General features: G+C 43.9%; 1 protein-coding gene across 28 annotated transcripts in view; it reads left to right on the plus strand.

Moving 5' to 3' along the window:
• The window catches only part of kif1b (kinesin family member 1B), a 290,388-nt gene that overhangs the window by 132,449 nt on the left and 130,481 nt on the right, over positions 1 to 27,458 (plus strand). For 20 of the 28 annotated variants that reach the window (XM_085967407.1, XM_085967410.1, XM_085967414.1 and 17 more), the window contains 2 exons: positions 18,007 to 18,086; positions 20,270 to 20,345. In XM_085967407.1, the coding sequence (XP_085823533.1) occupies positions 18,007 to 18,086; positions 20,270 to 20,345 (156 nt within the window). Of the gene's footprint in view, positions 1 to 18,006; positions 18,087 to 20,269; positions 20,346 to 22,437; positions 22,498 to 27,458 lie in introns of all 28 variants that reach the window. The other 8 variants (XM_085967403.1, XM_085967405.1, XM_085967411.1 and 5 more) reach the window with 1 other exon arrangement.

Here is a 27,458-nt window from a genome sequence, read left to right on the forward strand (position 1 = left end):
CGACCACTGGACATCTCAAAGTGCTTTACAGCCAATGAAGTACTTTTTGAAGTGAAGTCACTGTTGTAATGTGGGAAACATGGCTGCTAATTTGGACACAGCAAGCTCCCAAAAACAGCAATGTGATAATGACCAGATAATCTGTTTTTGTTATGTTGATTGAGGGATAAATATTGGCCAGGACACCAGAGGATAACTCCCCTGCTCCTCTTCGAAATAGTGGCTGTGGGATCTTGTACATCCACCTGAGAGAGCAGACGCGGCCTCGGTTTAACGTCTCATCCGAAAGTCAGTGCCTCCGACAGTGCAGCACTCCCGCAGCACTGCACTGGAGTGTCAGCCTAGCTTTATGTGCTCAAGTCCCTGGAGTGGGACCTGAACCCACAACCTTCTGACTCAAGAGGCGAGTGTGCTACCCACTGAACCACGGCTGACACTGAGTGAAATGGTTGAGTAAAGGTGGCTTTGCTGACTGACAGTAGGGCTCGTGCTCGTGTGTGTGCACACTCGGTGTGCCTGGAAACCTGGGTGACGAGGTATTGAGGGAAAGCTTAGCAATTTCCATAAGAAAAGAAAGATTGATTCCAGTTACAACAGCAATGGCAGAAGGCTTGGAACATGTCTCCGGTCTGCCCTGATGGGGCAGGTGCTAAATGTCAGAGTTGGAATAAACGGGTCTTTTTCCGAGTAGCAGGCAGTGACTAGTGGGGTACCACAGGGATCGGTGCTAGGACCCCAGCTATTCACAATATATATTAATGATCTAGACAAGGGAACTAGATGCAATATCTCCAAGTTTGCAGACGACACAAAGCTGGGTGGGCGTGTGTGCTGTGAGGAGGATGCCGAGAAACTCCAGGATGATTTGGACAGGTTGGGTGATTGGGCAGAAGCATGGCAGATGCAATATAATGTGGATAAATGCGAGGTTATCCACTTTGGTGGCAAAAACAGGAAGGCAGATTATTATCTGAATGGCAATAGATTGGGAGAAGGGGAAGTGCAATGAGACCTGGGTGTCCTTGTGCACCAGTCGCTGAAGGTAAGCATGCAGGTGCAGCAGGCGGTTAAGAAGGCAAATGGTATGTTGGCCTTCGTAGCGAGAGGGTTTGAGTACAGGAACAAGGATGTCTTGCTGCAGTTGTACAGGGCCTTGGTGAGACCACATCTTGAGTATTGTGTGCAGTTTTGGATGCCTTATCTGAGGAAGGATGTTCTTGCCACGGAAGGAATTCAACAAAGATTCACCAGGCTGATACCTGGGATGGCAGGAATGACATATGAGGAGAGATTGGATCGATTGGGCTTATACTTGCTGGAGTTTAGAAGAATGAGAGGGGATCTCATTGAAAATTATAAAATTCTGACAGGACTGGACAGACTAGATGCAGGAAGGATGTTCCTGATGGCGGGGAGTCCAGAACCAGGGGTCACAGTCTAAGGATAAGGGGTAAGCCATTTAGGACTGAGATGAGGAGGAATTTCTTCACCCAGAGAGTGGTGAACCTGTGGAATTCTCTACCACAGAAGGCAGTTGAGGCCAATTCATTAAATATATTCAAGAAGGAGTTAGATATATTTCTTCAGGCTAAAGGGATCAAGGGATATGGGGAGAAAGCAGGGACAGGGTACTGAATTTGGATGATCAGCCATGACCTCATTGAATGGCGGAGCAGGCTCGAGGGGCTGAATGGCCTACTCCTGCTCCTATCTTCTGTTTCTATGTATTATGCATCACTTCAGATCTCTTGGTGGGATTATTCTTGGCTATTGAATTTTAAAAAAAATTGCTTCATGACCTGGAAGTAGAAAGGTTTGAATTGTGATCGCCCATTTTCTTTCCAATTCTTTTCCGATTCCAGAAATAGTGTTCAGAATTATATTAATCAGTCCCTCCTTCCTCTCCGCTTTTGCTAGCTTTCAATTAAATAAAGTGTCAGCCGAACAAGCATAGGAAATCGGAACCTTTTGTGCAGCAGGGTTGATGATGGTTTATTACTTTAATAATTTTCACCGATATACGTACTAATCAGAACTAGATACAGTAGCTGTGTTGGTGCAGCCTTTGCTTGCAGTATGCTGCAGATTAGCTTTAGAAGTATTGGCGTACAAGTATTTTGCCCAGCTGTAAAATATTCCTGCTGGCACAGATTCATTCTCCGACTCCGAATCACAAACATCACTCTGTTCTGTGTTCGTGGACCCTTTCAGTGCATCTTTGAAAATGGTTTACTGCCGTATGCTCTCAGAAGAAAGGATGCAATTGTTTTGGGATTCAGATGTTTTCTTTGCTTTTGCAGCAGATATCTTGTTTCGTCTTTTCTCTCCCTACCCCCACTCCTTCCCCCGACAGCGAATATTGCCGCACTGAAGTGCTTTGCACATCACGTGGGAAGTGCAGTGTTCTAATGATGCATCTTGCTGCCACTAATACTTGTTGCCACAGCAACGGGAGACCATGCCTTGTAGTCCCTTGATAGTAAATCTGTCACTGCATGATGTCACTTCACTGGGAGATGAAAATAACATTTCAGGGCAGATTTAAATTAAAATTAGTCGGCGACTATTGCAATTTTACGAAGTAAAGCATCACAAGCCCCATGTATATATAAAAAACAAAGAGCCTTTACAGTCTTTAATGGCCACTTCTCAGCAGCCATATATGATGCACTTAATTTAAATTTCTTGTGTTTATGAAATGTATGTTAAATTATAAAACATGAGCATAATGAGTTCCTTATAACCAATAAGCCAACACCATCATTAATTAAAGTGAGCCAAGTGTACCATGCACAGAATTGTTTAAATGCACATCATTAACAGGGAGAAGCTCAAATCCAATACTTCAAATAAATTTAGTGTGACATTTAAACAAAATATGCTTGAATAAGGTAGCAATAATGTGGTAGTAATTTCAGCCCCTACCTGCCAATGAAACCCTAAAGTCCTAGTCCATGTCTTCATCACCTCAAGGCTTGACTTGTCTAACTTTCTTAACCTCCACCCCGGGTCAACCCTCCACAAGATACAACTCCTTTAAAATGCCACGGCCTGCAACCACACCCACAAAAATGTCCCAAACTTACATTGGTCACATCCTCTCTGAGCTCCACTGGCTCACTGCGCCATCCGTGAGTTGATTGCAACATATTTTTTTGTCCTCGCTTTCTACAGGACACTCTCGTTTAAATGGCACCTAAATATCCGGAATTCTCTCTTAACCGGCAAAATTCTCACTCCGAAAACACCACCTCAGTAACCGGCAATGTTGCCGTGTCCGAGTCTCCCGCGGTGGCCGAGTTAGTCAGTGGGGGTAGTTCTCCAAACTGCCACTACTCGGCTTCTTGGCGCTGTCGGAAGTCCGAACACCTCAATAACAGGAGTCTGACTCTCCCACGCTGCCGGTAGTCTCTTCTGATCCGCCATTTTACAGGGGTACTGTGTGTCTCCATGGAGAGATTTGAAAACAAGTATGAGAGTTTTGAAATCGAGGCGCTGCTTAACAAGGAGCCAATGTAGGCCAGTGAGCACAGGGGAGATGGGTGAATGGGACTTGGTGCGAGTTCGGACACAGGCAGCTGAGTTTTGGGTGACCTCAAGTTTACGTAGGGTAGAATGTGGGAGGCCAGCCAGACTCCTGCATAGGTGGTGTGATCGCATGGCAAGCACCCATGTATTGCTACTTGATGATTTGCAACTTTCCCAGAGGATAGCAGCTCACCAGATGTCTGACAAGAAACCAGCTTCTAAATTAAGAGTACAGTCCCCTATTAAAAAAAAAAAAAAAAAAAATGTTGATGATCTCCCTCAAACCTTGTGTTCAGCATTAAGAGAATTGCACCATTTTTGGATGGGGATTAAGCGCATTGCACATTTACAGTAAAGCAATTTGGAGACTAGGTAGCAGGTTATTTTGATTGAAATGTTAGAACTAAACCACGTGAGCCGTTCACTTTTCTGAGTCAAGCTTGTGGCTGAAGTAGAACTGGCTAGAAATACACAATGATCACCATCTGAAAGAAAGACCGCTTGATGCTTTAGTTGAGATCCTTAAGAATACCTTCTTGTGCCTGATCTTGTTTCAGCGGATTGGGTTGTTGTACTTTGAAATTTATGGCAGGTTAAGCACTAAATGTAATGTGCTTCCTAGGGTAAAATCTGAAGCTTTTAACTGGTGGATGGGATGCCAATCTAAGATGGGAACTTCCTTTCTGAAAGTCTTCCAGTTGGCCTGGTAATACAGCCAAAGCTTCTGCTCGTATTCATTTCGAGATAGTGGTGAAAGGCAGCTTCTATCAATGGTGCTTGATGATGAATGCAGATGCAATTGTAGCCAAAAGGAGTTTCCTCTCCTGGAAGTACTCCTATTCAAGAGACACTTGATAGCCAATCTTGCCTGCAGGAGTTTGCTATTTCCCATTTGTCGAGCTGGCAAACTCATTTAATTCTTTAAAACTTTTTATATCCCTTCTATTAAGTAACACAAGTGAAGCTTTCAGATCAATGACACTACCCTAAACATGCACAATTGGACGAAGGTGGCATTCTCCACCCCACACTCACTCTAACCTCTCTGTCCTCGGCCTCTTACACTGTTCCAATGAAGCTCGAGGAACAGCACCTCATCTTTCGATTAGGTACTTTACAGCCTTCTGGACTCAACATCGAGTTTAACAATTTCAGACCATAACCTCGGCCCCCATTTTTTGGATACAGCAGTTGATGATTCTGCCATTACCATTTACACCTCCTCTAGATCCACCTTTTTGTTTCTTTACTTATTCCATTACCATCTCCTTTTGCTTTGCAACATCATCCTTTCTGTCATTTAATCTCTCCTGCCTTCCACCCTATCACAGACCTTCCCTTTTGTTCTTTCCTTCCCTCCCCCTACACTTGCTTAAAACCTGTTACATCTCTAACTTTTTCCAGTTCTGACGAAAGGCCATCGGCCTGAAACATTGACTCTGTTCCTCTCTCCACAGATGCTGCCTGACCTGAGTATTTCCAACACTTTTCTGTTTTGATTAAGATTCCCAGCATCCGCAGTATTTTACTTTTGGAGTAAGGTGGCTCCTGACTCTAATTCTTTTCACAAAGGGCGTTTGAGGGGTGCTGAAATTTGAAAACTTATTTTAAGGCAATCTTGCAGTATTTGTCTGCCTAGAGATTATGTTGAGGGTGAGTGCGAGGTGGTGAGGCCTCTCTTGTCGACACATTATTCAAGTGAAGTTGAATTGGAATGTTATCATTCCAAGATGATATTATCTGCATAGTTTGCTCAGGCCAACATCCCCAGCATCGAAGCTTTGACCACGCTCAATCGGCTCCGATGGACGGGTCACATCGTCCGCATGCTCGATATGAGACTCCTAAAACAAGCGCTCTACTCGTAGCTCCGGCACTGCAAGAGAGCCCCAGGTGGGCAGAGGAAACGCTTCAAGGACACCCCCCAAAGCCTCCTTGGAAAAAGTGTAACATCCCCACCGACACCTGGGAATCCCTGGCCCAAGACTGCACAAAATGGAGGAGAAGCATCCAGGAAGGCGCCGAACACCGAGTCTCTTCACCAGGAGCAAGCGGAAGCCAAGCGCAGGCAGCACAAGGAGCGCACATCAACCCAAGCACCCCACCCACCCGCCCCTTCAACCACCGTCTGCCCCACCTGTGACAGAGACTGTAGGTCCCGCATTGGACTCATCAGTCACCTGAGAACTCATTTTTAATGTGGAAGCAAGTCATCCTCGGTTCCGAGGGACTGCCTAAGAGAAGAAGAGTTTTAATAATGCAGCCATAGCTTCTGATGTTTTATTGGAGTGATTCAATCTTTTATTTTGAAGGAAGTCCAGTATATGTTTTGAAATCTTCAATGTAAGTTATGCAACAATGCAGGATGGCAAAATAAAACCTCACTTGGAGTGTTTAGTTCATTGCCAGTTTTACACCAAAATGCAAAGCAGTCCTAATATAGCCACAGTACAGGTTCCGACAATCTCCTAATGGGCCAGGCTCATTCCAAGCAAGGTCAGCGTTGGCAATGGCCGTAACATCCAAGTCGTTGCCCATTGGCGCCTGTCGTACATTTGGGCTTTACAGCACTTTCAAGTCACCTGAACTGTAGTTCTGTAAGAGCTACCCCTCTTTGTATTGCATACTTGGCCCCTCAAATCTTTATTGTAAGTACCCGGAGTGACCTATGCTGTGGGTAGCAGTTGGGGTGAAACGAGTGAGAGGCAGCCGCCCTCTGGATCTGGTGCAGCAACGAGTAACTTACCTGCGCACAAATACAGAAGCTCCTTCGGTTTGACGTTATGGCCCGGAATTTGTGGTGTGTAATGACGGCGAACTAACAGTGTTCGCCGATATTACCCCACTGAAACTGACCGCAACTTCAGGATTTAGCGCCTGCGCATCTAATCGCGGAAATCCTAAAGTTTGCGGTCAGTCATTCACTGTTCTGACACTGGCTGCGCTGTGGACCCCCGTGCGCCCCCCCCCCCCCCCCCACCAAAAGAATAGCCGGCAATCCGTGAAATTGAGGAAAACTTGACTATTCCAGGGTAATTTCGCTGCTAAATACCCCAAGAAATGGAATAGGTGTAACTGGGGTTTTAACAGCGCATTGACTCGTAAACAAACATTCTGGCCCTGAAACACTTTTTTTATATTTGTGGAGTGTCAAATTTCTCCATTATGATAAAAATTACAATTCTTTTAAAACTTTTTTAAAAATTGAAGTTTATTCATGATATTTCAGCATTTACCTTATCCCCATGTGGAAGTCCCAAATTTTATTTCGCTCTCAAATATTTTTAATAAGTTCGGATAAAAGCAGCTTCTCGTTTCCTGTCTGAGAAAATTCTTCAATGTGATTGGCTGCTGAGACAGCTTGTTGACATCACTGCAGCATCGCACTCGGAGTCCCCTATTGACAGCGCTACCATCAATTGAACGTCGAAAAAGGCAAACTTCTCGCCACAGAGATCGCGACCGCAAATTATGGGCCATTCGTTTCAAACATCAAAGCTGTTGTGTCACTTTCAACATAGAGCATGTACTTCATAAATATTAATTTGCACAGAATTTAAGGCAGTGTTTAAGAAGTTCAAAATGCGCATTCAGTGGGTTCTATTGGCATGCATTATTTGCTCCATATTTTTAGTAAAATTGAGCAATGTTTTTTCAATCCAATAAACTGTGATGCAAGTGCGTTGCAAAATATATTTGATCACGAACCAATGTTGCTTACACACTCCTGTAAGCGTAACTGCAATGAATACTAACTACATTGGATAGGAATGTACTTTGGTAGCACCAGGGGCGGTGTTAGGACCATGCAACCTGTGCAATTGAATAGGGCCTTGAGGCAGTCAGGGGCCCTGAGCAGACCCAATGAAAGGACACCTTGCACAACGGTAATAGCTGATCGTTTTTGTCAACTGTTTTACCTTGGGTATAGCAAACCTGCCTTCTCACAATCCAACGTATGCAGACAGACTCAAACTAGCGGGTTGTAGATAAAGTGATAGTGAGACTGACCATTCCGAGGTATGCCTGGACTTGCTGTTTATGCACCTGCACACAGTCACGGAAAATTACTGAGAGTAAACACTCTTCTCCATCCTCGCCCCTCTCCCTCCCATCTTCCCTCTCTCTTCCCCTCCTCCCCACCGCCACTATTTTTAGAGAGTAACTGAATTGTTTCACATAAATCAGAGCAAGGTAAAGCAACTATTTCCAGGTAACTCTTTGAACGGAAAAACAAGTATACTGTTTACTAGGTGATGTTCTGCAAGCAGAATAAGAGAGTTCAGCGCACGCACACCGATTTAAAAAGGAAACTGAGTGAGTGGGGACGGATTCTGACCAAAATGTTCTATTTCACAATGTATTTTAAATGATTTACAGCAGCTGCAATTTTTATTTGTTTCTATGAACAATCTGTTAAAATTCTAACCGGACTAGATGCAGGAAGGATGTTCCAGATGGCGGGGGAGTCCAGAACCAGGGGTCACAGTCTAAGGATAAGGGATAAGCCATTTAGGACAGAGATGAGGAGGAATTTCTTCACCCAGAGAGTGGTGAACCTGTGAAATTCTCTACCACAGAAGGCAGTTGAGGCCAATTCATTAAATATATTCAAGAAAGAGTTGGATATATTTCTTAAGGCTAAGGGGATCAAGGGATATGGGGAGAAAGCAGGGACAGGGTACCGAATTTGGATGATCAGCCATGATCGCATTGAATGGCGGAACAGGCTCGAGGGGCCGAATGGTCTGCTCCTGCTCCTATCTTTATGTTTCTATGAAGGGAGATTTTCTTCTCCTATTGGCTGGCCTGGCCCACGTGATCCCAGGGACACTTGCGAACCGCCTGCGCCTCTGGGATACGTGGGCCCTGCGCATTTTGACTTGAGAGGCCCAGGAGCGGAAGTGTCTGGACCTCAGGAGCACTCAGATAAGTTCATAGATTTTTTTCCCCATAGGAGGCATTCGCACGCAGGAAGCCCCCGATCAGAAATTACGGGCCTTTATACATATTCGCATGACTATGTAATTGTGCCAAGTTCAGAGACATGGGCGGCTAACTTCAAATAAATCCCAACCAAATGTCAGTCTAGAAGGCACACTGCCATCAGCAGTCTCCAGGCACTTACACTTTTCTTTGCTCTTGAAGCTGCCTTTCTGCAATGAGATAATACCCTTCTTCTTAGGCAGTCCCTCGGAACCAAAGATGACTTGCTTCCACGTTAAAAATGAGTTCACAGGTGACTGATGAGTCCAATGCGGGACCGACAGTCTCTGTCACAGGTGGGGCAGACGGTGGTTGAAGGGGCGGGTGGGTGGGGTGCTTGGGTTTACGTGTGCTCCTTGCGCTTGGCTTCCGCTTGCTCCCGGCAAAGAGACTCGAGGTGTTCGGCGTCTTCCCGGATGCTTCTCCTCCACTTTGTGCGGTCTTGGGCCAGGGATGTTACACTTTTTCCAAGGAGGCTTTGAGGGTGTCCTTGAAGCGTTTCCTCTGCCCACCTGGGGCTCTCTTGTCGTGTCGGAGCTCCGAGTAGAGCGCTTGTTTTGGGAGTCTTGTATTGGGCATGCGGACGATGTGACCCGTCCATCGGAGCTGATCGAGCGTGGTCAAAGCTTCGATGCTGGGGATGTTGGCCTGAGCGAGAACACCGACGTTGGTGCGCCTATCCTGCCAATGGATTTGCAGGATCTTGCGGAGGCAACGTTGGTGGTACCTCTCCAGTGCTTTGAGGTGCCTGCTGTACATGGTCCATGTCTCTGAGGAATACAGGAGGGCGGGTATCACTACTGCTCTGTAGACCATGAGCTTACTGCCGGGTTTGAGGTCCTGGTCTTCAAACACTCTCTTCCTCAGGCAACCGAAGGCTGCACTGGCACACTGAAGGCGGTGTTGGACTTCGTCGTCGACGTCTGCCCTTGTTGACAGTAGGCTCCCGAGGTATGGAAAATGGCCTACGTTGTCCAAGGCCTTGTCGTGAATTTTGATAATCGGGGGGGCAGTACTGTGTGGCGGGGGCAGGTTGGTAGAGGACCTTTGTCTTACGGATGTTTAGTGTAAGGCCTATGCTCTCGTACGCTTCGGTGAAGGTGTTGACGTTGGTTTGGAGTTCGACCTCCGAGTGTGCGCAGACACAAGCGTCATCTGCATACTGTAATTCGACGACAGAGGAAGGGACGACCTTGGACCTGGACTGGAGGCGACGGAGGTTGAACAGTTTCCCATGTGGACCGTCAAGGCCATCTTCTCCCCTGCTCCTGGATCATGAATTTGTTCGAATAGATTTTTAAATAAATGAAATAGCATCTTAATTAGCATTCCCAGATGCTTATGAAGGAACAACAAGCTTGATTTTTTTTTAAAAAAGGCAAAGATTTTTTTTTTTTATAAACTGAACTTGCCTGTGTTTTTAGTCACAGGATGATGTCTAAACTCATTACAAGGATGGGCTTTTCCACATCCATTAATCTAGTCAATGGAGACAGCTTCATAAATAAAACAAGACCAGTGGAGGCAGCTCACCAGAAATAAAACCATGGAGAGTGCATTTTTGAACTTTCAAGTCCTTTTTTCCCCTCGTTTCTCCCCTATACAAGAACTGCCTTGTAACACTTAATTGTAAGACACTTTTCCAGGGTAGATACTACTGGCTATTTGATTTGTAATGAACTACCAAGTGTTTCACCTCAAAAAAAGGAAATGAAATACAAAAAGGCAAGAAAACAACTGGGGATATCTCCCAGACTTCGTGAGGTAATGGCAACTCATTCACAAGCACTGGAAGAACATTTGAGTAACAATGGCCATTTGTACAACCAGAAAAAAGTGTCAAATTCATGGTCACTAGGGAAACATTCTCTTTGCTCTACAGATGCACATCTTCTGGTAGAACCTTGCCTGCTTCTTCTCCAATGAATTCTCCAACTCAGCTACAGTCATGTTATTTCACAAACTGCATTTCATTTTTGCTTTTCACACATACTGAAATTACCCATCGTACTAAGGCTAAAGGGGTCAAGGGATATGGGGAGAAAGCAGGGACCAGGTACTGAATTTGGATGATCAGCCGTGATCTCATTAAATGGCGGAGCAGGCTCGAGGGGCCGAATGGCCTACTCCTGCTCCTATCTTCTATGTTACTAACACCGGCTCTGTGCATTCACTTAAATTTACCCCTAAAAACTCGCTATTCTGTACAGGGCTTACTAAAACAACATGCATCAATCCAGTGTCTGGACTCTAATGATTCAGTGGGGAAAAGAGCGCTGTGTCATGAAGATTCAATCCCTCCGCCAGGTTAAACTAGCTACTGGCAGTCAGGGGTCAAAGGTATCACAGCAAAATACTGCGGATGCTGGAAATCTGAAATAACAGAAAATGCTGGAAAAACTCAGCAGGCCAGGCAACATCCGTGGAGAGAGAAACAGAGTCAGAGTCAATGTTTCAGGTCGAAACCCTTCGTCAGGACCGAGAAAGCACCGGAAATGAAACAGATTAAAAGGCCAGTTTGGGGGTTGGGAAATGGGGATGAAAGAACAGAAGATTTTCCCAGCCCCCAAACTGGCCTTTTAATCGGTTTCATTTCCTGTGCTTTCTCAGTCCTGACGAAGGGTTTCAACCTGAAACGTTAACTCGGTTTCTCTCTCCACGGATGTTGCCTGGCCTGCTGGGTTTTTCCAGCATTTTCTGTTGTCAAAGGTATCATTACTGGACTTCAGTTTAGGGGGGGCAACTGCGGGTCAGAGAATAAGTCTACCGTGGCTCCCACATTGGAAAAGTCAGAAGACTGGGTTCAGCTGTTGGCACTCCATGCTCAAATATTCTGCCAACGCTAATATCCTGCCAGATAGTCCCTGTACAAGGCACCATCTTCTGTCAAAGTAGTTTGGGTAGCACACTGCCCTCACTCTGCAATTCAAATTGGAGTCTACTCCAGACCGACTTATTAAAAAGCTGCGTCTCTCCTGCTGACAAGAATCTCAAATTACAGGTTTCTGGGGAATCCCAAACAAACAAATTCCTAGTGGACGCGAATATGCCCACATACAGGGCAAATCAGGAGACTGAATCACAAAGCTACAAGAATGGCTGCCACACAAGTGGACAATGTCTCTCTGCTGCACCACGCAGGATCCCAACATTGTCCTTAAGCCACACTGTTGAGACAGTACAACAACAGAAAACGCTGGAAAAACTCAGCAGGCCCGGCAACATCCGTGGAGAGAGAAACAGAGTCAACGTTTCAGGTCGAAACCCTTTGTCAGAACGGAGAAAAAAAAGCAGGAATTGAGACAGATTGAAAAGCGGGTTTCGGGGCTGGGAAATGGGGGAGGAACAGCACCTCATCTTCCGATTGGGCACTTTACAGCCTTCCGGACTCAATATCGAGTTCAACAATTTCAGATCATAACCTCGGCCCCTATTATATTTTTATATATTTTTTATCCACACTTTTGGTTTGTGCCTTTTCTTTTTTTTCCCCCTCTCCCACACGGCAGCTGTCTTTCATTCTGCCAGCGCATTTCACACTTCATCTCGAGCCATCCTTTGTCCCTTTACCTGTCCTATTACCATCTCGTCTCGCCTTGAATATCTCTTAATGTCTCTTCACCTCTCCCGACCTTCCCTTTTGTTCTTTCGTCCCCTCCCCCATTTCCCAACCCCGCTTTTCAATCTGTCATTTCCTGCTTTTTTCCCTCAGTTCTGTAGAAGGGTTTCGACCTGAAACGTTAACTCTGTTTCTCTCTCCACGGATGTTGCCTGGCCTGCCGAGTTGTTCCAGCATTTTCTGTTGTTATTTTGGATTTCCAGCATCCGCAGTATTTTGCTATCCTGTTGAGACAGTAGATGGAACATTGCTTTATATCTGAGCCAAGGAATGCTCAACACGGACAGCAGGGCCTAGAAACAAAGCATCCCACCCCCCAACGCTGTATTTACATACCTTGAATAGTTCCCGAGGCCGCTACATATTTTGTGCAATCCTATACTTGAATAATTCATAACATAAATGTTGTAAAATGTTTGATGGAATACACTACTGCCTTTAGTTATTTGCTTCTGAAGAAAACAGAGAAAAATCGTTAAGCGCACACAAAATGCAAGGTGCACACCTCAAATGCCACTTTCAATTTACACAGCGCTCCAATCCTTAGAAGCTCTCAACCACAGAAACTGTCACATCCAGTTGCACATACATTCCTGGTGGTCAGTTCTCAATGAAGTCAGGCCCACTTTCTGAAAATATCAGACAAACAGGCAGAGAGTCAAGAAAGACTTGCCTTTAGACAGCATCTTTCAGCGCCTCAGGACGTCCCAAAGCACTTTTCAGCCAATGAAGTACTTTTGAAGTGCAATCACTATATAGTAATGTAGGAAATGCAGCAGTCAATTTGCCCACAGCAAGCTCCCACAAACAGCAATGTGATAAATGACCAGATAATCTGTTTGTTTTTGTTTTTTTAAGTGATGTGGGTTGAGGAATAAATATTGGCCAGGACTCCAGGTCGAGCTCTCCTGCTCTTGTAGAAACAGTGGCATGGGATATTTTACATCCTTTTGAGAGGGCAAACGGGACATTGATTTAACGTCGCATCCTCCGACAGTGCCGCGCTCCCTCGGCACTGCACTGGAGCGTCAGCCTGGATTTTTGTGCTCAAGTCTCTGGAGCGGGACTTGAACCCACAACCTTCTGACTCAGAGACCAGGGTGCTACCCACTTGTTTTTTTATATTATACTTTATTGATCATTAAGAACATTTACAACATCGTGATCATTACATTGTATGATACAAATCAATTCCATCGCTCTGCACAGCCATTCCGCCACCACATTTTAACATCAAAACCTGAAGTTTAATTTGTCACCTGTAACATATATTAATCGATTGTACTTTAAAAATTGGTTGTAAAATACTGTCCTTAAATTCCTTTCTGAATAAAACATCCACAGAGCCTTATAATGATCTTTTAGCTTATATTTAAAATACTCTTTTAGATTGATTCTCCTCCCCTTAAAAAAACAGAGCATTCCTTCTTTGCACAATCACGAATCTAGCCAAACTGAACATTAAATTAATTGCTGCTCCGCTAGACTCTGGCAGACTCTCCTGCAATCCCCATCTGAAAATTGAGTCCCACGGGATTCCCATTCTCGCTCTTCGATCCCCACCCAGCAAAAAAGCTTCACACAACTGTCGAACATAGTACTTAAAGTCATTTAACTGCAGACATAACACCAGTAAATGGGACAGAGTCTCATCCCGTGTCCCACACATTGGGCAAGTTGCCGCCTCCACTCGTCCAATCTTGCACAAGACCGTCATGGTAAAAATCCGGTTATGAGCCAATTTGAAATCCAGTTCAATCCATTCTGGGCGTTTAAAATTCGCCCACACTCCCTTCCAAATCCTGTTGAAGTCCAGCTGTGGGTATATACTCTGCCAAAACTCCTGACCAGCAGGTGTCTTGAATCTCCATTCTCTGAATGCCTCATAGAAATCTCGAGTATTACAGTTATCAAACTGGACCAACTCTCCCCCTTTCTCCAGTACAAAGCTTGGAAAAGCAGGACGCATTTTACTTCCTTTGGAGATTTCCGCATTTATTTCTTCCATCCAATCCTGTGGCATTGCCCTCACAATGTTCTCATACATGATTTCTATTGCTTTTCCTTCTACCTCCTGATCCTCCTCCCGCACCATGTCCCTCACTATCGCTTCCGGCAACCAACCTGGAATTACCTCGTATAATACATCTTTCACAGATATAATCCCAGCTTTTATAAAAGCTTGATTAAATAAAACCTCTCCTTCGATGTTGACCCACCTGTTCAAAAATAAGGGCTGTTCTAAAAATTCCTCAGCCCCCTTGGGCATAAACTGCACACTTTTTAAAAATTGGGCCCAAGTCTCTACAACCCCCTTATAAAACCTAGGGAGAAGCTTAATCGGTTTCAAAAACATATTATTGTATTCCATATACAATATCCCCTGCCCTCCTATCCCACTTCGTTTTAAAAAATGCTCAAAACTCTTCCAAAAACTTGTATTTGACTTCTGAAGAAATATCTTCACCCATTTGATTCTAAAGGATTTCTTCTTCAAATCAATATCTGGAAAATTGAGTCCTCCCTGATTTCTCCGTCCAATGATGGTATTGTAAGCCACCAAGGCTGGTTTCCCTTCCCATAAAAAACCTCTCGGATGGACTTTTCCGCCCACTCAGGAATACCCTCCACCGTCAATAAGTACCATAGCTTAGATAGCAGGAGGGCAGACACCACTGTCGCTCTTCCTTGCACTTTCAACCACCTTCTTTCCCATCTTCCCAAGATCTTTTTAATTTTCATAACCTTTGGTTCCCAATTTAATCGATCCACTTCATCCCTGTCTTTCTTGCACCCCATATGCACCCCCAGAACTTCCACCACCTTAAAGGGACATTCCCCCAACCATTCCCCACTACTCCTCCCTGCAACCAGGCATTGGGACTTACTATAATTCACTCTGGCACCTGAAGCTCTACAATATTCCTCCACTACCTCCATAGCTTTCCTCACTGACTCCCCATTTCTCAATGTTAAGGTTGTGTCATCTGCATATTGGTGTATCACCGACACCAGCCCAGAACTGGGGACCACAATCCCAACTACACCTTGTTTCTTTCACATCATGTAACCTAATGGTTCTGCTACCAATGTGTACAACAATGGGGACAGGGGACAACCCTGTCTCACTGATCTCTGTATCGGAAAATACTTGGATAAAAACCATTACATTTAACACAGCTAAATATGTTTGAATAAAAAATCCTTATCCACTGAATGAAATTTTCCTCGAAACCAAATGCTTCCAAAACCTTCAATAAAAACTCATGAGAGACCCTATCAAAGGCTTTCTCTTGATCTATCTTTAATACATAAACCTCCCTCCCACTCTCTTCCATGAGCTCTATCGCATCTCGGATTGAGACCACAGAGTCTGCGATGTCCCGGCCTATGACTCCATAGGACTGAGAGGGCCAAACTATCTCCGGTAACCCCTCCTTCAAACGATTTGCCATAACCCTCGCCAAGATCTTATAATCCACATTTAATAATAATTAAAGAAGGAGTTAGATATATTTCTTAAGGCTAAAGGGATCAAGGGATATGGGGAGGAGGCAGGGACAGGGTACTGAATTTGGATGATCAGCCCTGATCTCATTGAATGGTGGAGCAGGCTCGAGGGGCCGAATGGCCTACTCCTGCTCCTATCTTCTATGTTTTTGAGGTCCGCGTATTGAACCAGTAGCCAGTTCTGAAAGACACACAGCAGGTTTGGAAGGAGGTCCTGAATAAAAGCCCTGAAAAACTGCTGTAACCATTTAGTGTACACTGCAAAATATAAAGACCCGCTCATAATCAATTTCCCACTCACCAATTTATTCTTCAACTGTATCTGTATTAGGCTTGTCTACTGTAGTGGCAGGACATTATCTTGTGTGTGTGTGTGTGTGTGTGTGTATATATATTTTTAAGCTCCAAGTACTATTGCAGAGAGAATTGGTAGAGAAGGAAAGATGCAAATTAGTTTAATCTCAAGCGTCATGTATTTTTTGACCCTGGCAAGAAAAGCCCACGCCCTACGTAGATGTACAGCATAAAGCTGCTCACAATGTGGTCTCCTCTACATTGGGGAGACCAAACGCAGATTGGGTGACCGCTTTGCAGAACACCTCCGTTCAGTCCATAAGGGTGACCCCAAGCTTCCGGTCGCCTGTCACTTTAATTCTCCACTCCCACTCTGACACCTGTCCTCGGCCCCTTACACTGTTCCAATGAAGCTCGATTAGGCACTTTACAGCCTTCTGGACTCGACATTGAATTCAACAATTTCAGACTATAACCCCTGCCCCTATTTTTTCACATGGCCGCTGTTGATGATTCTGCCATCCCCATTTTCAGCATTTAATCTCTTCTGTCTTCCACCCTAGCACAGACCGGCCCTTTTGTTCGTTCTTCCCTCCCCCCCCCGTCCCTGCCTCGGCACCTGCTTAAAACCTGTTACATCTCCAACTTTCTCCAGTTCTGACGAAGGGTCACAGACCTGAAACGTTAACTCTGTTTCTCTCTCCACGGATGCTGCCTGACTTGCTGAGTATCTCCAGCATTTTCTGTTATTTCAGATTTCCAGCATCCGCAGTCTTTTGCTATTGTATAAAGCTGCCCTGGTCACCGCCGCCCCCCCCCCCCCCCCTTTGTTAAATGCAGATATTAATTTATCAACGTGTGGCACGTGAGGAACACATTTAATTGCCTACCTGCAGTAAGTATTAAAACCCTAGAAAACTAATTTTGCGGGGTGATCTTTTGCGAACTTCTTCCCAATGTCTTTCATGGAGATGTGCAAACTCCGCAACTGTACAACCGTCGGTTTTCCACAATCGATGATGGGAGATCTGCTAATCATAATTAAAAAAACAAAGAAATCCAAGCGAGTCATCGGTATACAGTGATTGTTTTCAGAAGAAGCCTTGTTACCCACTAACTGGGGCAACTCTTGGTATGTGCCACATATGTTCAGATCCTAATGTCATATTGCAATGTAAAGACATCCACCCAGAGGTTCTGTTTCATTCCAATATGAAATATAGGAAAGAAAGACTTGCATTTCTATAGCGCCTTTCACGACCACTGGATGTCCCAAAGCGCTTTACAGCCAATGAAGTACTTTTTGAACTATAGCCACTGTTGTAACGTGGGAAACGCGGCAGCCAATTTGCGCACAGCAAGCTCCCACAAACAGCAATGTGATAATGACCAGATAATCTGTTTTTATTGATGTTGATTGAGGGATAAATATTGGCCCAGGACACCGGGGATAACTCCCCTGCTCCTCTTCGAAATAGTGGCCGTGGGATCTTTTACGCCCACCTGAGCGAGCAGACGGGGCTTCTGCTTAACGTCTCATCCAAAAGACGACTCCTCCAACAGTGCAGCACTCCCTCAGCACTGCACTGGGAGTGTCAGCCTAGATTTTTGCGCTCAGTCTCTGGAGTGGGACTTGAACCCACGACCTTCTGACTCAGAGGCGAGGGTGCTGCCCACTGAGCCACGGCTGACACTAAAGTGTAAGAAATTACTAATCTGCAAGTCAGTGCCTGTTGGTCTCTTTAAATGTGCTGTGTGGTATCTTTTCCAGCGGGACAGCTGGTGAGCGGCCTGCGCGGGCGGAACGTTGCCATCAAGTATTCTTAATTTTTTTTTAAAAGTCATATAGAGGGAATTTTGAGTAAAGATTGCAGATTTTGTCCAAAGACCTTTTTATATATTGAATTTGTGAATCAGTGGCGCTCGCCTCCGAGAGAGACTCTTTGGGGGGGGTTTTCTTCCTCTACAACAGGTTTCGTAATTCGATCTGTTCTGACTTAGTAAAGCCTAAAGAAACAGGTGAAAGTATTTAATGGCTGAATTTTAAACACCTCTCTGTCTATTTGCAGGAATCGGAAAAGATCATCGCTGAACTGAATGAGACCTGGGAGGAGAAGCTTCGGAAAACCGAAGCAATTAGGATGGAGAGGTCAGGGCCTTTCTTCCTTCAAAACATTTATTTCAAATCTACTTTGCAAAAAAATAATGTTGCTTTTACTCCTTGCTGTAATTTGGCTATTTAGAACTACTGAACCTATGATACTCTGTTGTGGTTTATAAAAACTGGGCAAGTTGCACCAGTGTTTGTCGTTCTTCTATTTTTATAATTGCTGTTTGGTTTTTTAAAAAACTTTCTCGCACCATGGTCCAAGTCCTTTCCCTAAGTTTAGACAGACACAAAAGGTAATTTTTGTAGCACATCTTAGACATAGGTGTTCCGCTGAAGTTTAAAAATACATGTTTGAGTGATTTTTTTTAAAATATAGGTAGACCTGAGGCCTACAAAATATAGTTTGGCTTTGCTAACTTGCCCTGTGCAAGCAAATTTCATTCACTTTCCAAGTCATCCTGTTTTGACAAAGGCATTGGCCCAGTTATCGTCAAGATCATGTACAAGAATGAGATAATAACTTGCTGGACTACTAAGTCCCAGTTGCTTTTTAGAAACGGACTTTCATTGTGTGTACTTGTACTAATAAAGTGTGACTTATCATCGGGACCTCCCCCCCCCCCCCCCCCCCCCCCAAAAAATAATCCTCCCTTAGTTATGCAGCCGCTGTCGATGCCTGTCCACAATGGTTAGAGATTGAAGTTGACCACAAGTGGATGGTATCTTAAATTTAAAAGTAAAAACTGTTCATTTACCAGGGTGTTGCTTATATCCCATCTTCTGTCATGATCTACATCCCTGAAACTGTGAGATCCTTTACCCGACGGCCTTGGGAAATGGGCTACAGTTTGCTGATTTTAAGGTCAACGAGTGACCTAATTAGTATAGAAATTTTTTTTAAAAAGAAACCCAAGATGGCACCATTTTCAGTTAGCAAGCACCTGAAAAAGTTTATAGTCCAAGTTCAGAATCTTCTTGCCAGCTATAATGTTCAACTTGAGATCCTCTTTCTACAGCTGCAGTTAGAGCAATTTAATTGCTGCAGTTACTACAGGAAACTCTTGTTTAAACGGCACCTAAATATCCTGAAATCTCTATTAACCGGCAAAATTCAAGAGTAGGTTCAGGTAAGTTTTACTGTATATTAGTGGCCATATAACCGGGGTTCCTGCACCTGTAGCCGTGTAAGAGGGACTCCTGGACCTGTGGCCGTGTAACCGGGGTTCCTGCACCTGTGGCTGTGTAACAGGGACTCCTGGATCTGTGGCCGTGTAACCAGGGTTCCTGCACCTGTGGCCGTGTAACAGGGACTCCTGGATCTGTGGCCGTGTAACCGGTGTGCTGTGTAATGGGGCTCTCGTACCTTGGTAGGTATACCTCTCCGTTATCCAGAATTTTTAATCAACCGGAACCATCCCGGTCCCGCAGGTGCCGGATACCAAAGAGTTTCCTGTACTTTGTTACAACATTTACCTAAAAAGCTGCGGTCTGGATGTTAAAAACATCATTTATGAAAGTTTAAAGATGGGTTATCTGGGTCTACAACTACAGTAAATCCAAGTTAATTTCCCGGTGTTTAGAAGGCTCTGCTTATACTGACGTATAGTGGCTTTCTTGAAATGTATTTTTGAATGCTCCTGAAATTCCCTATTTTGAGATCCATTCATCTGTTCCATGTAATAAATTGGGCTTTAGCCCATTTCCCAAGGCCATCGGGTAAAGGATCTCACAGTTTCAGGGAGGTAGATCGTGACAGAATATGGGACATAAGCAACACCCTGGTAAAAGAACAGTTTTTACTTTTAAATTTAAGATACCATCCACTTGTGGTCAACTTCAATCTCTAACCATTGTGGACAAGCATCGACAGCGGCTGCATAACTAAGGGAGGATTATTTTGGGGGAGGTGGTCGTGCGGGGGGGTCCCAATGATAAGTCACCTTATTTGTACAACAACAACACAATGAAAGTCAGTTTCTAAAATAGCAGTTGAGGATCTAAGACTTAACATCTGGCCATGCCGGCTTTTCCATTCAAAGTCGAAGTTGCCCTTTTCAGTCAATCCTCAAACGCTTTCTCTTTTTTTGCAGAGCTCCTCCGTTGTTTTGATTCAGTGCCTTGATCATTCTCATGTGTTGTGCCTCCATAATCAGAGCTGTCTGTGGAGCTGAGCTAAAACCCTTCATTAGCGGCTGACTGGTGTGACCTTTCTCTAATTCCAGAGAGGCCCTTTTGGCTGAAATGGGAGTTGCCATACGAGAGGATGGCGGCACTTTGGGAGTATTCTCTCCGAAAAAGGTAGACTCCTTGTATAAAGCGTTCTTTGGATGTGAAGCAATAAGCTGGCACAAATGTCTATAGAAAGGTTAATCACATTATTACCTTATCCAGTTGCATCACCTACTTTACTCGTGTAACTATTTGCTTTTTAATTTTTCCGAAAGCTTATTTATTTTTGTGCAGTCACAGTTTTGGTTTCTGTCACTCATTTACTGGCAATGCCTACTCTGGTTACATTTCGCACATCATTCATACTACTGCTTTACATTCTATGTTTAAAACTTGCACTGGTGTGTATGGCCAAAAGTCAAGGTGTTAGAAATTCTTGCAGGATATTATAATTGTATTTATTTAACACCGCAAAATACTGTTGAAATTTCTATATATTCCTCCACGGATAAAGTGTGTTGGCGAATGTGGAAAGGGCTGATCTTCATATTTGTTAAATATCTCCCGAAGCACCCATGAATAATAGTGTCCCATTTGTTTATGGGTTGCTTTCCCATGTTTGAAGGTTTACTAGACTAATACCTGGAATGGGCGGGTTGCCTTATGAGGAAAGGTTGGACAGGCTAGGCTTGTATCCGCTGGAGTTTAGAAGAGTAAAAGGTGACTTGATTGAAACATATAAGATCCTGAGGGGTCTGGACAGGGTGGATGTGGAGAGGATGTTTCCTCTTGCGGGAGAATCTAGAACTGGGGGTCACTGTGTAAAAATAAGGGGTCGCCCATTTAAGACAGAGATGAGGAGAAATTTTTTCTCAACGGGTCGTGAGTCTTTGGAACTCTCTTCCTCAGAGGGCGGTGGAAGCAGAGTCTTTGAATATTTTTAAGGCAGAGGTAGATAGATTCTTGATAACCTTTCACCCCCTTGCTTATCGGGGGTAGGCGGGAATGTGGATTAATCAGATCAGCCATGATCTTATTGAATGGCGGAGCAGGTTCAAGGGGCCGAGTGGCCTACTCCTGCTCCTAATTTGTATGTTCGTATGTTAATGCCTATTCTTTTAGGTTAGATTATTTACTGAAATTACCACTTCCTGGTTAAAACATAGGTGCTTCAAGAGTAAATCACAGTGGTGTTGGTGCAACACTGGATAATTTTGAGCAGAACTGACCCAAAATATACAAGCATTTTGAGCATCAGTGGTTTGAGTGTCACTGTGTGAATTAAACAGTTATACAGCAACTATTCAATTATATGCACATTAATAATGTGGTGTGAAAAAGATGGGCAGAAACTTCAGGTTTTTTATTAATTCTAAATTTTATTTAAAATTCAAATGTGCAATATACTTGATTCCCATGGTGAGGATGTTTTAGGGTCTGTTCTGCTATTGATGACCCTCCATTCTTGTGACTTTTGTACATCTGAACTTTAGGTGGGTATGTTGTGCAGGGCTTTGTAACCATTTCAACAAGTAATAGGGAATGGTATTGTCCACACTTATTAATCTTTGCTATTGTGAAGTTAATATGCAGGGAATTATAAAAATAGTACTTGCATTATAACTTCTTCCTTTTAAAACCATTACATGGATAGACTGGAGAAGCTGGGGTTGTTCTCCTTAGAGCAGAGAAGGTTGAGAGGAGATTTGATAGAGGTGTTCAAAATCATGAGGGGCCTGGACAGAGTAGATAGAGAGAAACTGTTCCCATTGGTGGAAGGGTCGAGAACCAGAGGACAGATTTAAGGTGATTGGCAAAAGAACCAAAGGCGACACGAGGAAAAACTTTATTGCGCAGCGAGCGGTTAGGATCTAGAATGCACTGCCTGAAAGGGTGGTGGAGGCAGACTCGATCACGGCTTTCAAAAGGGAGTTGGATAAGTACCTGAAGGAAAATAAATTTGCAGGGCTGCAGGGAAAGGGTGGGGGAGTGGGACTAGCTGAAGTGCTCTTGCAGAGAGCTGGCACGAGCTCGACGGGCTGAATGGCCTCCTTCTGTGCTGTAACCATTCTGTGATTATTATCTTGAGTGCAAAGACAGGGCAGCAACTTGAGCCATTTATGTGCACACCAGTGCAAAGCCATTTAATTATCTGTTTGTCACTGTCGTATTCTTGAACTTTGCATTTTGTTCCTGTTTTCTGCCATCGCACCCTGTTCAGATTTACAACCGGACACCATCTGAGTTGTTTGAATCAGATGAAATATTTACTCCTAAAAAGGTTGGTTTATGACATTAAGTTCATGAGGCTGAGACTAAACTTAATAGTGGTAAAACCTTTGCAGTGGTAATACCTCTCGTGAAAATGTTTTATTGAGTTTGTAAGCTAAAAAGAATATACACTTTTACCCTTTTCAGTCAAAGCCACACTTTTCTTGTGCTGTTGCCCTTCTGTTTGGAGGAGCGGGTAGAGAGAAATGAGTCATTAACTTCTCCTTGCCTTCCAATGTAATGGTTGTCCAGTTATATTGTCCATTTAATACAATCCTGTGGTTAAATATCCAGCCCTGAGCCCTGTGTTACTCCCCCGTCCTCATAGTTTTCGAATGCCAGCTAAATTCTCGCGTTGAGTGTGTCAATGGGAGTGTTGGGTCTCTACCGCCAGTAATAAAAAGAATCAAAAAATGAGCTGTAGATGCTCCCAGGCGGTCCTCCTGAACTGGGAACATTTTAAACTTTGGTTTCGCACCTGAATTCGTTGCCGAGTTCAGATGGTGAGAGCCTGCCTCCCTCTGGTGGTCTTGGGTCATTCTCCTGACTGAGTTATGACACTGCTAAACAATCACTAAAAAGTGATAATATAACTGACCCATTGGGTTGATAGCCCGGTCGCCTTCCTTATAAATTCAGGTATCAATCTGCACTTTCTGGTGTGAGTAATCTCAATTTCAATGTGCCAAAAATGGCCAGCTTTTCTGCACAGGGCTCTCGTTCTCTCAATTCGTTCTCCTTCTCCTTCAATAGAATATAAGGAAACAAACCATATAACCTTTTAAAAGCTCAATTCAGTTGTTGCTGCCACCAGAACTGAAGGCTATTTTGAAATGACCTGTGGCAGTAATGTCACCATTTGGCACAACAGAAGAAAGAACAGATTCTAAGTAGAAAAGTCAAATTATTCAGATCAAGGAATGAGGGACTCCAGTTACGTGGATAGACTGGAGAAGCTGGGGTTGTTCTCCTTAGAGCAGAGAAGGGAGAGGAGATCTGATAGAGGTGTTCAAAATCATGATGAGTCCAGACAGAGTAGATAGAGAGAAACTGTTCCCATTGGCGGAAGGGTCGAGAACCAGAGGACACAGATTCAAGGTGATTGGCAGAAGAACCAAAGGCAACATGAGGAAAAGCCTTTTTTACGCAGTGAGTGGTTAGAATCGGGAATGCACTGCCTGAAAGGGTGGTGGAGGCAGATTCAATCGGGGCTTTCAAAAGGGAATTGGATAAGTACCTGAAGGGAAAAAAATTGCAGGACTATGGGGAAAGTGCGGGGGAGTGGGACTAGCTGAAGTGCTCTTGCAGAGAGCCGGCACGGGCTCGACGGGCCGAATGGCTTCCTTCTGTGCTGTAACCATTCTATGATTCTATTTTGCCCTACCTTCCACCCTCACTGCTCGAGCACCTTGGGGAATCTGAATTGTAGTGAGCGATTTGGACAAGTCAAACAGATTCTGCTGTGAAGTAATTGACAGAAAATTAAAATTAAAATTTGTGCTTTTCTCCAAAGAAAGATTCTTTCCTGTATTTTATTTTTAAATAGTTACTACAGAAAAGTACTTACTTGATTTAAAGCAAACAGCATCTTTAAAGGATGTAAGACTGAGAGCTACTTTCTGTGCTGATTGACAGTTTAAAAAAAATAGAATTAATCCTAATTTTAACATCTTAGAATCTCTTTTCTGGCCTTTTCCAGAAAAATCTTAGTTAGATCAAATGGGTTAATAATGAAATGATAGTGTACTAGTCAATCTGTTATGTTGAACATGGGTAATTAGCAGCAACTTGCATTTATATAGCGCCTTTACCGTAGTAAAACGTCCCAAGGCGTTTCACAGGAGTGTTATAAAATAAAATTTGACACGAGCCACATAAGGAGATATTAGGGCAGGTGACCAAAAGCTTGTTGAAAGAAGTAGGTTTTAAGGAGTGTCTTAAGGAGGAAAGAGAGGCAAAGAGGTTTAGGGAGGGAATTCCAGAGCTTAGGGGCCCAGGCAGCCGAAGGCACGGCCACCAATGGTGGAGCAAATAAATCAGGGATGCTCAAGGGGCCAACATTGGAGGAGCGCAGATATCTCTGGAGGCTTGTAGGGCTGGAGGAGATTAGAGATAGGGAGGGGCGAGGCCATGGAGGGATTTGAAAACAAGGATGAGAGTTTTGAAATCGAGGCGTTGCTTAACAGGGAGCCAATGTAGATCAGCGAGCACAGGGGTGATGGGCGAAAGGGATTGGTGCGAGTTAGGACACTGGCAGCCGAGTTTTGGATGACCTCAAGTTTACGGAAGGTAGAATGTGGGAGGCTGTCCAGTTCGGTACCTTGACTCTAATTCGCCCTATTTCCTTCTCTAAAATTCGCTCAGTTTCTTTCTCTGTCCTTACTTTTAATTGGTTAAGGGGTTAAGGAGATGCACTGTTGGTCCCGTCGTTCACCAGCGTCCCAGCTGCCCCATTGCCCTCGTAATCAACTCGCACTTCCAGCAATTTGCGCCACAATAATAATTGGAACTGAAGGGTAAGGGGGAAAAAAATCCAACTCGTGGCGCATATTGCGAGATGCCCACACCAGCAAATTCTGGGCCATTGTTCTTGCCACTTGATGCAGCGAAGTTGCTGCCAGCTTCTCAAACCCATTACACTTAGACGCTAAACAGCACCGATTTGGTTGGAGTACGTGATCAATTTTACCTGGTCCATTGCATATTTTTCATTTTTTGGTAAAACAGTTGAATTCATTTTCTTTGATAAAATGTTGCACAGCTCAGTAAAAGTTTAAATGTTTGTACAAAAATCAGCCAAAGTGGAAATTTTGGTTAAATACTCTCCTGATTTGTAGTGGTTAAAATCAAAGGATAGATTTATGCTGGTGAAATTATGCAGTTTTCAATTATCTTGCAGATCTCTGGCTCAGTGGTCACATTCTGACCTCTGAGTCAGAAGGTTGTCTGTTCAAGCCCCACTCCGTAATCTAGGATGACACTTCTGTTCAGGACTGAGACAGTCTCGGGTCCCAGCTTTTAGATGCGATGTTGAACCAAAGCCCCACCTGCTCTCTCGGGCGGATGTGAAAGATCCCATGGCACTATTCAAAGAGCAGGGGAGTTATCCCTGGTGTCCTTGCATCTATCAGTCAACCAGCACCACCAAAAGCAGATTATCTGGTCATTTATTTCATTGCTGTTTGTGGGAGCTTGCCGAGTGCAGATTGGCTGGCACATTTCCCTCCATGACAACAGTGACTACACTTCAGAAGTATTTAATTGCCTCTGAATATTTTTGGATGGCCTGAGGTAGTGTGAAAATTCAAGTTATTTCTTTCTTAAACAACATTCATAATTGCTGTAGTTAACATGTACGTGTTTCACATCTGGGAACATGGAAGAGATTGTAACTAGTTTTTTTTAATCTAGCTTTTAAACTCAAAAATTGGGAAACTGCAACTATCAGTGTCCTATCTATTTGGGCTTAAGTGTGGCTAGAAAGCAATTTTGTAAGAAACATGGGGAAGTTTAGGTTTACAAAAGTGAATTCTTTCCGAGTTTTCCGATTGTATCTGAAAAGGATCTGCACTTAATTTCACTAGTCTAGCTGGTGGAAAATGCATTAAACTATAGGCTTCTAACCAGCACAAAGGCTTCAGAGCCCCTGACGTGTCTGCTGATGTGAGATATTTGTATCGTGCTCATCAATTCTTTTGCATTCCCATTCAATACAATGCACATTACGGGAGATGTATTTAAATCTACTCGTGACATCCTTCTGGGCAAATTCCCATGGTTACGCTGAAGGTTTTGTGGGTGTGCAACAATTTGGCTTCTGTGAGTCCACCTATCTATCTAGCTAAGGGGAAAAAAAATTTCTTAAATGAATAAAGAAAGAAAGACTTGCATTTATATAGCGCCTTTCACGACCACCGGATGACTCAAAGCGTTTTACAGCCAATGAAGTACTTTTGAAGTGCAGTCTCTGTTGTAATGTGGGAAACGTGGCAGCCAATTTGCGCACAGCAAGCTCCCACAAACAGCAATGTGGTAATGACCAGATAATCTGGTTTTTTTGTTCTGTTAGTTGAGGGATAAATATTGGCCCCAGGACACCGGGGATAACTCCCCCTGCTCTTCTTCGAAATAGTGCCGCAGGATCTTTTACGTCCACCTGAGAGAGCAGACGGGGGCCTCGGTTTAAAGTCTCATCCGAAAGACGGCACCTCCGATAGTGCAGCACTCCCTCAGCACTGCACTGGGAGTGTCAGCCTAGCTTTGTGCTCAAGTCCCTGGAGTGGGACTTGAAAACCTTCTGACTCAAAGGCAAGTGTGCTACCCACTGAGCCACAGCTAACACTGAATGGGGCTTACACATGAATATTCTGTAAATGACTTATAGGTGGCGTGCATCATGCAATACATACTTCCTGATTAATGGACGGAAATGGATTAAGATTAACATTGTGGATCTTAATTGCATACAGACTACATGATGAACTTTTATATTGTAGTCACCAATCGGTTTGGTAAGCCAGAGGTTAATCACGGTTCTCAAACTGATCCACAGAGGAAAACCTTGATCGAAATTATATGTCAATTTTAGACGTTAAAAGCTTGATATAAAATGTAAATTTAACCGTCTCTTGCACATTCCTATTTTTCCTAGTTTTTAGTGGAAACCATATCGAAGGTGATTCTCGATTCCCATTAAAAATTTAAAATGGATGGAAATCGCATCACGATCCAAACTGTTCTGCACCAAAACCAAAATCAATCATATTGGAGGTTGTTGTCTAATTTTCAAGTGTGCCAAGTTTAAAATTTAACCCGTCGTGTACTGAACAAAATGGAAAGTTGTGATTTGGTTAATGTTGAGTCATCCAAAGTGTAGTCCGAGTTGTGTGGCTTTGACTTTAGAGGATTTCATCGCTGAAGTGCAGAACATTCAGGAAATCCATGACATCGCAATGATTTGGTTTCAAGTCT

The sequence above is a fragment of the Somniosus microcephalus genome, chromosome 25 (genome assembly GCF_052327205.1).
Source record: "Somniosus microcephalus isolate GS21.2 chromosome 25, FLI_Smic_1.0, whole genome shotgun sequence".
Lineage (NCBI taxonomy): Eukaryota > Metazoa > Chordata > Chondrichthyes > Squaliformes > Somniosidae > Somniosus > Somniosus microcephalus.